The 11,094-nt window shown below is 39.9% G+C and overlaps 2 protein-coding genes across 3 annotated transcripts; both read left to right on the top strand.

Annotated features, from left to right (window-relative positions):
- Window positions 1–913: 913 nt before the first annotated feature.
- Window positions 914–7,283, top strand: LOC146493597 (trafficking protein particle complex subunit 9-like). Of its 2 annotated transcripts, XM_085148978.1 has the most exons (4): window positions 914–1,048; window positions 1,228–1,353; window positions 4,005–4,031; window positions 5,101–7,283. In XM_085148978.1, the coding sequence occupies exons 1-4, from the start codon at window positions 970–972 to the stop codon at window positions 5,313–5,315; spliced, it is 447 nt and encodes a 148-aa protein (XP_085005104.1). In that variant the 5' UTR covers window positions 914–969; the 3' UTR covers window positions 5,316–7,283. The 2 variants fall into 2 exon arrangements, with proteins under 2 accessions (XP_085005104.1, XP_085005105.1); XM_085148979.1 differs by lacking the exon at window positions 4,005–4,031.
- Window positions 7,284–9,270: 1,987 nt separating this feature from the next.
- On the top strand, window positions 9,271–11,094 carry LOC146493596 (paraneoplastic antigen Ma3 homolog). Its single transcript, XM_085148977.1, has one exon. It carries the CDS (start codon window positions 9,472–9,474, stop codon window positions 11,092–11,094), a length of 1,623 nt encoding a protein of 540 aa, XP_085005103.1. The 5' UTR covers window positions 9,271–9,471.

Raw genomic sequence — 11,094 nt, 5'->3', positions numbered from 1 at the left:
GACATAAAAAAGTGGTATCGTGCCATCTATATGCAAAATATTTTAAAAAAAATGTACCAAATAGTTCTTTTAAAAAAGGTGCTTTTAATACTGAAACATGAAGACACTGATGAAGGAGGAGCTGATAGTTTGGTCTCCTGAGCATTACATGTCATTGCTGCTGAAGTTCATCCCAGCTTTAAAGAGCATTTGGGAATAAGAAGGTGCTGTTTTGTGATCTGTCTGGCACAGATCAGATCTCATCTCTTTATTCATGAGATCATGTGCTAGATTCCAGCCTGGCACAGCAGCTCCTAAGACACGAATCAGATGAAAGTTTCCATAACTGCAGATCTAGTTTGATATGTTTTTTTTTAATTACTAAGCAGTCTAGTTTCCTACCAGAAATAATTATCAGAGAGAAAACTGTTCACAAGCAGCCTGCTGAGCATTTGTATGAATATTTAAACTGCCCAAATGTGTGACACAGTTCTCCCAGAATAGCTGTTCCTGTAGATTTCTATATCCCTGCTTCTAGATGACACTCCTAAGAGAATTCTGCCCATGAATTCACTTCACCTGCTGATCCCTCATATTGTTTTCATTCAACCTCCTGTTTTTTAGACGTCTCAAATATCTTGCACAAGGCAGCTAAGTTCCCTGTGTGTCCTGGTAAAGTTGTTACCTCCTGTGTGTTCTTGTGCAAGGCTAAAGGCCAAGTGGTGGTAGGACAGCTCATACTCTGTCCTTGTCTTGTTGATCTTCTTTGTTTATGCTCTCCCTCCTAATATATCCTCATTGTAGAAGACTCCCCACCCCCTGCTGACATAGGAAATTACAACAGCATAAGTCGGAGTTGTTTTTTGTATTCAAACAAATCAATTGCCAAAAATCGAAACATTTATTCCAGATTGAATTGACACACTTGATTCACCCTGCTGTTGTCTGAAGAAGAGGAAGCACGTTGGGGACTTGTGTCTCCAGGCAGGCATGCTGCAGGACGCGCTGGTCCACTACCACATGGCTGTGGAGCTGCTCAGGGGAGTTAATGACTTCCTCTGGCTAGGTGGTAAGTTTGGGAGGAAGCAGACTTAATACTACAGTTGTTGACGAGAGTAAATACTATAGCCTTTGCTCGCCTTACAGGCAGATCTCAAAACTTTGAAGCAAATAATCATTAGTGCAAACTGATCTGAGTGTGTTGTGTGTGGGTTTTTTTTTTTGTTTTTTTTTTTTTTTTGTCTGCAGCTGCACTGGAGGGTTTATGTTCAGCCTCTGTCATATTCCACTACCCTGGAGGCACAGCGGGGAAGATGATGGGGCGCAAACAGAGTATCTCCCAGCCACTAGATGCAGGGAAACGCCACAGAGCAGGTGAGCACATTGCTCTATAACCGTGCTGTCAAGCGGTGGCCTTGATGACTGTTTTCTATGTGTGAGTTGTAACTGAGTGAGAATATCTCTACTGATCAGCAGCGCAAACACTGCTAAGCTTTGCTTGCTCAAGAAAGCTGCTTACTTTGTGTGTAGAGTACCTCCTCAAACCTCCAAAGCTTTTCTCACCTAACCCGATGACTGCTAATTTACAGTTAACATCATTTATTCTGCCTGCCTTGTTATTAACTTGCTATTAACTTGCTCTAATTTTAACACAGCTTTGTGTATACCTTAAGTTAACTGAATCTGTAGACCGTCTGCTAAACACAAAGACTATTAAAACGCATTTGTCTGAATGAATCTGAGGATGTGTGGATTTAGGATTGGAATTTTTTTTTCCTAACAATAAATTTCCAGATAGTTTTAAGTATTTATAAACTACATAAGGCTGTACAACAACATTAAATGAATGATCAAATTAAAATAACTAAAAAAGGGAATTTCAGTGACAGTAAAAATGTAACAGCAAACAAATTAAAGCTAAATGTTCAGTAAAAAGAAATTCAGCTATGCACTAGGGCTGCACAGTTTTATTGAATTTGAATCTTGAACACGATTTTAGCTCTTAATAATTAAATAATTGAGTACTACTAAAAATGTATGCTCCGCAAACAGAACGTAAAGGAAAATGGAATCGGAGAGCTCCCTAAATGAGCGTCTGAGTATTTGCCTGCCTGTCCCCTGCACTGTGCAGCTAGAAGTTTCCTGATTGTTGACTGGATGAGTAACACTGAATTAAAGACAAATGCACAAGAAAGTTCAAATATCTGGCACAGCAGAAGGCAAAGAGCTTGTCCTGCGAAGCAAAATATCATTTATTTGGCAATACTTTGTATTATTTAGTTCAAGTGATGTTAATCAAGAAGTATCTTAGTGTTTGTGCCACAACTAACTTACTCAAACACCTGAAAACACTTTACAAACTGCATGAAACCATTTCCAGAAACAGAGAGGGGTCTCATGTCGCTATGAGTTTTAGTCCCGTCCCTCTGAAAATATGTCTTTTAAATAAAAGGAATGTAATGCAATGTAAATGGCCTGTATTTGTATAGTGCTTTACTAGTCCCTAAGGACCCCAAAGTGCTTTACACATCCACCCATTCACACACACATTCACACACTGGTGATGGCAAGCTACATTGTAGCCACAGCCACCCTGGGGCGCACTGACAGAGGCGAGGCTGCCGGACACTGACGCCACCGGGCCCTCTGACCACCACCAGTAGGTGAAGTGTCTTGCCCAAGGACACAACGACCAAGACTGTCTGAGCCGGGGCTCAAACCGGCAACCTTCCGATTACAAGGCGAACTCCCAACTCTTGAGCCACGATCGCCCGTAAGAATGAAAGTCGTACCCCGCGCTGATTTAATTTTGTGTTAAGTTTGGTGATGATTTTTTTTTTGTATGTATGTGTTAGGTTGATAAGGTGGAATACATTTATTTTGACGCAAATGATGTCACACTACATTGCCGTTAATATGTTGTGTTTTTGGCAATAAAATGATTGATTAATCCTGAGAAATCATCAAAATGTCAATGTTGTAAGTAATCATGATTATCATTTTGAGCATAAGCGTGCGGCCCTGATATGTACAGTATGGGCCAGAATTATTCTAGGTTTTGTACTACTTAAATATTTTGTTTTCCGAATTTGTCAAAAGTAGAGTTCTTCTTTTCAGTTTTATTCAGATATATTTCTTTATTTTTTGAAGATGATCAGTTTGGGTTTATTAGTTTCATTAATAATATTAAGTTGAAGTTTGTTTTATTTTTATAGCACATTTCATTACAGCAGCAGTGTTGACCAAAGTTCTGTACAGAACTACAAAATAACTAGTACCAAATAACTTATAATATTAGCATCAAATAACTCTCACACTGTATTAAAAGCCAGTGAATACAGTTTGTTGTTAAACAAACAGTTTGTTTATTGTGATGAGGAGAATGAAATGAAATGAGATTTTGAGCAGGTGTTGCGATTCAAATGCAGCACTTTATTAAGGCATTATACTGCCTCCCTCCCTCAGTTACTTTGGCACCAGTGCTGCCTCATGTTTGCAGATTTTACACATTTGGCCTAATTCACAAAGAGTAAAATATACTATTTGTTTATTACTTAACTTTTTTAGTACCATTGCACACGCTCTGTTTCGCACATGGTTTTAATGAAATTTAATCACCCTCCATATAGTTACAACCACTTTGTATTACATATTATAAGTACTACTATGCATAAAATGTAACATGTATGGCGCTCTTATGTAGTTAGAGTTAAAATACTACTATAGTGTGTATAGCGGTGTAGTATATCAATGAGCCAGAGTGGCAGCAGCTGCAGCAGTGTAAATGTTTGGAAGCTTAACACAAAGCTTTATTCACCACACCTTATTGAGCTCAAAATTGTTTGTCATCACTTAATAGCATGTTGATTGGCCGATGAATGAGCAGTGTCAATAATACAGCTACATGCTCAGAGTGTGTCATGGCAAACCAGCAGCAGCCATTTTTGCAAATTGTTGGGACTAACACTGCTAACATTACTCCCTGCGTCATGGAGTGAATCTGCATTCTCTCTCTCTGTCTGTAGGGGCTCAGGAGGTTCTCATTGATCCAGGTATGGAATGTATAACCAACTTAGCTCTTCTGGACAACAATTTGCCTGCTTGCTTGTGATCACACGTGCCCTCGTTTGCATCTGTTTTTATATCACTCTTCATCCTTCACAGTCACCACCTTGATTTACATAGTTTGTTTCACAAATCACCTGATGTACTTCTCCCTCCTGTGACAGATGTTCTCCTCTGTTGGTTTGGTTTCACCATTTTTTTTTTTCCTCACAGCCTCACTTTCAGTCACCAGATCTTTAAATGACCTCTCTCAGTTGCTTCCATTCCTTATTTATTGACCCATTAATAATACCAGCTTACATCTTACTCTTGATTACGAAAGAAAAATAATTGAACTCTATCAAAATGATTTAAAGCAATTGCTTACTAGAATATTTCTCTTTGAAGACTGTTGTTGCTCCAGCAGGGGGCAGTCAAACACCAGTCGTGCAGACTTCCTGCTTACTAAACGCTCACTGTTGCTGAATCTGTCACTATATTAGCAAGTATGTTCTATTATATTTTGTGTATATTTGTATCTTCACTAACTAAAACATTACACAGTGTGTTGCACTGCACAATCATTGCCCCTTCATGATGCAAATGTCATTTGGTCAGCATCACATCGTATACATTGTGACAACATCACAGTCACACACACACACACAGGTCAGTGTGTATTCTAATCAGATTTGGCTTAGAGAGGCCCTCTGCACTTTCATTTAAAGACTAACAGGTAAGTTTACCTGTGGCTGTGTTTATATCTTATTGTTAATTTCACCCCTTCATGTTTTAGTTCTTTTAAATTGGAAAAATGGGATAAACACATTTGGTTCATCACCCTGTGGGTTTTCAACAATATTTCAATCCATTACTGTAACGTGGTCTGTGTTATGTAATATATTTGAAAGTATTTGTGTTGACGGGGTGTCCAGTACTCTTCCTTTAAAGAGTTTTCTCTTCTTCCTTTGTTCACTCTGTTTCTCCTTCCTTTCCTTTAGTAGCAGACCAGAGTGATGCACTGTCTTCTCTGTTTCTTTGCTGTACCAATCTTATGCTGTCCTGTTTTGACTGTAGGAGCCCTCACAACCAACGGCATTAGTGCGGACACCAGCACTGAGATTGGACGAGCAAAGAACTGCCTGAGTCCTGAGGACATTATCGAGAAGTACAAAGAGGCCATCTCCTACTATGGAAAGGTACTGCCCGAAGTGTACACGGCTGTTAAACCAGGTCCCAACCAGTGTGGTTGTTGTTGGGTTGGCTTGAGGATAATAGATTATTTTGCTTGATTTTTAGTTGGATCTTAAACATGAACTATTTTAAAATTGCTGTATAGATGATTACAGTAAAGCTTAATTGTCATTCAAAATTTCCCAATGAATTCCTTAACAATATATTCAAACACTAACAAGCAGGCTGTACATTTTCAATAAGAGTCTTCAGGGGACTAAACAAGGACAAGATGAGCTTCTTTCTAGCTGCTCCTTTTTTTGTAAGCAGTTGCCACAGCTGATGGATCTGCAAATTTTTGTTTGGCACTGATCTTTATGCTGGATGGTCTTATCGATGCAACCCTCACAGGAATTTGTGTCTCCTTCTGCTCTCAAACCAGAGCACAGAAGCCCTGTGACAGTGATTAGTCCCATGCAAATCAGCATTTCTGTGATATCTGCCTTTCTGTTGGATACTTCCGGAGGCTTCATGCAATTGATTCTGAAAGTTTGGAGAACATTTTGGGCCACATGTTGTTTCCCAGCATGGAGGACGATGAGATTGACAGCACACATGGCAACTTTTAGTGAGGAACGCAGAGGAACAGTTAATATATGACAGCCTATATTTAGTAACATAAGGTCAGTGTCACGCAACCAGGCACTTTTCCATCAATAGCTGTCATTATGTCCAGCCATTGTCAGAGCCTTTTTGGTACACAGACTTGCTCATCTCATGTAAATGATCTGCATGAATGCAGTCATGGGGGATCAGTAGGGCTTCAGAGGTGCAGACATAGCATGAAACTGATTCATATAAATAATCACTAATATTTAAATGTGTCTCTTAACATTTCGATTCAGTTGTCTCAATAAAGGCTTTGAAAGTTAATAATGTCTTATTAAAAATTCTCTTGCTTGGTCTAGGCAGTAATGTTAGTCATAACATATTCTTGCATATGATGTAGGCTGAGATATTAAACATTTTATGTATAGTATATATAAAACGGCATAATATCTAACTACAGCTTCAGTGATTAAAACTGAAGGACAGAAGATTCATTTCAGTGCGTAAAAACTGCTCAGAAACACAAATAACTCATTTTTTAAAGTCTGTTAGTATTCCTGCTGTAGTGATGCAGCTTTGTCTCATATAAGAGACAAAGTCAAAAATATATTTACATCTTTTTAAAGATGTAAAATACACCAGTGTTTGGGACATTTTAATACCAAAAAAACAAATTTGATGTTAAAAAGCTGGGAGCAGCTCTACCTGCAGGTACGTTGAAGCCTGAATGAAGGCACATCAGCATGCAGTCATGAGAGCACACAAAACCTGTTTTATTCCCTGGCTTTTAACTCTGTGGGTAACTGACTTCTTTTTTTTTTTTTGCTATGTCTGGTTTTATTACTATGTGCATATTAGTATTGTACAGCACTTTGGTCTACCAGGTGTGTTTTTAAAGTGCTATATAAATAAATGATGATGAATAAAATGGAATTGGGAGAGGATTTGCCATAGTCCTAAAACAAAACTTTAATTATTGACAACTCAATTCAACACAAGAGTTAGAAGCCATTGCTGTACAAGTATGGGTGAATAAAGGGAAATAAATAAATAATAAATAAAATAATGCATTTGTATATCCCATGTAGGCAATTAGAAAAAAAGTCTCAAGTATTTTGCAGACTCCAAGAGGTTTTCTTCCAAGATTGCCCTGTATTTGGCTCCATCCATCTTCCCATCAATGCTGACCAGCTTCCCTGTCCCTGTTGAAGAGAAGCACCCTCAGAGCATGATGCTGCCACCACCATATTTGACAGTGGGGATGGTGTGTTCAGAGTGATGTGCAGTGTTAGTTTCCGCCACACATAGCGTTTTGCATTTTGGCCCAAAAGTTCCATTTTGGTCTCATCTGACCAGAGCACCTTCTTCCACATGTTTGCTGTGTCCCCCACATGGCTTGTGGCAAACTGCAAACGGGACTTCTTATGGTTTTCTGTTAACAATGGCTTTCTTCTTGCCACTCTTCCATAAAGGCCAACTTTGTGCAGTGCACGACTAACAGTTGTCCTATGGACAGATTCCCCCACCTGAGCTGTAGATCTCTGCAGCTCGTTCAGAGTCACCATGGGCCTCTTGGCTGCATTTCTGATCAGCAAAAATGTTTGGAATCATGTATGATTTTCGTTCCACTTCTCACGTGTACACCACTTTGTATTGGTCTTTCACATGGAATTCCAATAAAATTTATTCATGTTTGTGGCTGTAATGTGACAAAATGTGGGAAAGTTCAAGTTGGCCGAATACTTTTGCAAGCCACTGTATAAGGAGTTTGTAGTTTTAAATACTGGATCAGAAGATCAATAACAGTTCCGAGGACAAAGGTATAGAATAAAAGGGTCAAGGAAATAAACTGATGATTTATGACATTAATTAAACATACCTTTTCCCACTTATTTCCAGACAGGACTTACAACACATCCTGCTGGTATCCCAGCTGCACATGAGCCCTACCAAACAAACGGTGCGAAAAATAACACGACACTGCTACCCAGGGGCGGATCTAGAAGGGTGGCATGGGGTGGAAAGTGCCACCCTAAAATGATCCCTTGCCACCCCAGTTTTGCATATGACAGTGTTGTTTATTAAAATAAGATAGCATTAACAGTTTGAGTGTAGTTACAGTCAACAGTGAATATAAATACTAAAACTTAATATATTGCAAAGTGTTCCCCCCCTCCACCATTAACAAATGGTTCAGCCCATAGCAGGACCGGCTTTTTTCTTGTTTTCAGTAGCAAGTGATGGTTATTATTGTGCCAGAGCACATTTTGAACATCATGTAACCACGGTGACTTCTGTTCCCACTTCCGCTAGTCCCTTTATTGTGGCGGGAATGAACCCCATATAACTTCCGGGTCAATCAGCTGCATCTTCCCTGCTTCCCCGGCTGCTGTTGTCCCTGTGGTTGGCGTACTTGTCAGATATTGACAAAGTTTACATTGCATACTAGTTGACAGCGTGCAATAACCCAGCCGATTCATTCATCTTTACACTACCTCACAATCGACTCAACGGTGAGTTATTTGTTTGTTTTGTTCGGTCGCAATCACTGTAAATGCGGAGCGGCGGTCGCACATCCTAAAATGCCGGTAAGCTGATGCTAGGCTAGCGACAGTAAGTTGAATTACTGGTTTTATTCATTGAATATTGTTGTCTTTGTTTATTCTACTATGGCCGAATTTCGAATTAACGTATCTAGAGTTGAACGAGTGATTTGATTTCTGTAGTTTTGTCCGTTTTGGATGTTTTTTGTTACTTTTCTGATGAAATGCCAAAACGGCCTATGAAATTTTGCATTGAGTTAAAATCCATTTAGATTATTGAATCTGTTGCGCAACATCTGTGAGTAAATGAGTTTTGTAAAGATATTTGATAATGTTATGTTAATGTTGGATAATGTTTATTAGCTTTATTGCTGATATACTTTGATGGGACCCATGATAATGTTTTTCTATAATAATATTTTGAATGAGATTCATCATAAGAGAAGATGGTTTATTGATTGTTGTATGACACATGGCGTTAATTACTTGACTTTGTTATTTATGGAGTTATGTATTTATTTTGTCACAGCAGTAGAATGCTGTTTCATTTTCTTCTGTGAATGATAATTTATGTTTTTGACCTTGTTTAGGTCAGGTTTTTTTTTCCCCGCGATCAGCCCTGATCAGCGCGGGATGGCGAGCCACCCGACCACCGCTATGTTGCGGTAGGACTCATAAACCTATGGACTGACTTACAAAAACTGTTGTCACGTGACCTATCACAGGTCCATGGAATTGAACCAAATCTCATGCTGGACTAAACCTCGTCCCACCTCCTTGTGGAACATGATAAGCTGTTTTGTATTGTCAGCATTATTTTGTTTGTGATATATTATACATATATATATTTTTTGTATATCTGTCTCTATATTTATCATAACAAACACAATATATATATTTTTGAGCTCTACTTTTGGTTTCCTGTGTTTTCCTCACACACTCAGGCTCCATAGTCGAGACTGCTTCTGAGAGCTCATTGGCTATGTAGCTGCAGTCAGGCGCCCTGGTCCTTCAACCGCGTTACAAGTGGCGAGCCAGCTAGGAGCCTTTGTGTGTGAATATTTTGGGGTCACGAACACAACCTTTCTTTACTTAATTGCTTCGTTTTAGTTGACGATCAGAAATGGATTCAGTTGCACTTTCCGGCATAAATATATCACAGTCTGTGATGATCTCCGGTGTGTCTAACACAAAAGCTGATACCGAAATACTTGATTACTTGCGTACTTATGGTAATCTTAAGCGTCATTTTTACGTAAATGATCCTGCGAGTACTTTCTTTAAAAACCTGATCGCTGAGTTTGTGGATACCTCTGCTCTTACAACTCTAGAGCCGTTTCTGCCTTACACCCACTGTTCTAAAATTGTTGCCGACCTTGTCTTCCGCGTCACAGCTTTGGCCTGTGAGTACGCCGCCACAGAGGACAGCAGCAGTCCCCCTCCCAATTACCTCAAGGAGCTCAAGCATATTGCTGATCGCAGCGGGGACCGGTTTGAAGATGTCTTGAAGACAGTAATGGGGCAGATCGGTCAACATTTGCATGAAGCAGGAGCAGGTGATGATGGAAAAAGTGAATATGATGAGGAAAATGGAGCAGACGAGGACATTGGCGTAGAGGAAGAAGAAAGGGAACTGGAGCGGCAGAAACTGTCTTCACCTCCTGCCAGACAGGTTTCCACTGACCAGCAGGGGGCACGACCTCGTCAGAGCCAGACTGGACCAGCTCCAAGAGTATCACTCACAGCACATGATCTCAACCCACCACAAATACAAAGGGTTGTTGTTGAGCATGTGGTCCGAAACCCAGACATAAGCGCCACAACTTCACTACGTCTCCGTGCTTTTTCAGGAAGGATTCCTAAGCCAAGTAGTGAAGCAGATTTTGAATCATGGCGTTCCCAAATTGATCTACTGCTCGCCGACCCCAGTTTGTCAGCTCTATACGTCACCAGACGTATCATAGAGAGCCTGTTGTCACCTGCTGCTGATTTGGTTAAGGGTCTAAGTCCCAACACATTGCCTGCAGTCATACTTAGTGTACTTGACTCAGCTTTTGGAACAGTGCAAGATGGTGAAGAATTGTATGCTCAATATTTAAATATTCTCCAAAATCCAGGTGAACGACCATCCGCTTACCTCCAAAGACTGCAGCTCACCCTCAGCACTGTTGTAAAGCAAGGAGGACTTGCAGCTGCTGACATGGATAAACATCTGCTGAAGCAGTTTTGTCGTGGGTGTTGGGATAACACTATACTAACCAAATTACAATTAGAACAGCAAAAGGACAACCCACCACCTTTCTCTGACTTATTGTTGTCGTTACGGACAGAAGAAGACAGACAAATTGCTAAGGAGTCACTTATGAAAAAATACATCGGTTCATCAAAACAAAAAGCAAACATCCAATCCCAAAGTACCTGTTCTTGTGGGCACTCAACAGCCAATGAAGAGCTAAAAGAAATGAAAAAACAACTTCAAACCCTCCAACAGCAAATGTCCCAACTTTTGTCCCGAAAAAGTCCAACCGAGTCAAAGTTTAAGCCACGACAAACCAAGACCTGTCATTCTTCACCTCAGTCAAATACCAAACCCAAGCCATGGTACTGTTTTAACTGTGGAGAAGATGGCCATGTTTCTTCCACCTGCAACAACAGAGCAAACCCCAGTCTCGTTGAACAGAAAAAGAAACAATTAAGGACAAAACAGCAAGAATGGGATGCTAGAAATACTTCATCTTTAAACTAG

Source organism: Neolamprologus multifasciatus, chromosome 22 (genome assembly GCF_963576455.1).
Source record: "Neolamprologus multifasciatus chromosome 22, fNeoMul1.2, whole genome shotgun sequence".
Classification (NCBI taxonomy): domain Eukaryota; kingdom Metazoa; phylum Chordata; class Actinopteri; order Cichliformes; family Cichlidae; genus Neolamprologus; species Neolamprologus multifasciatus.
This window is presented reverse-complemented; position numbering and strand designations above follow the sequence as displayed.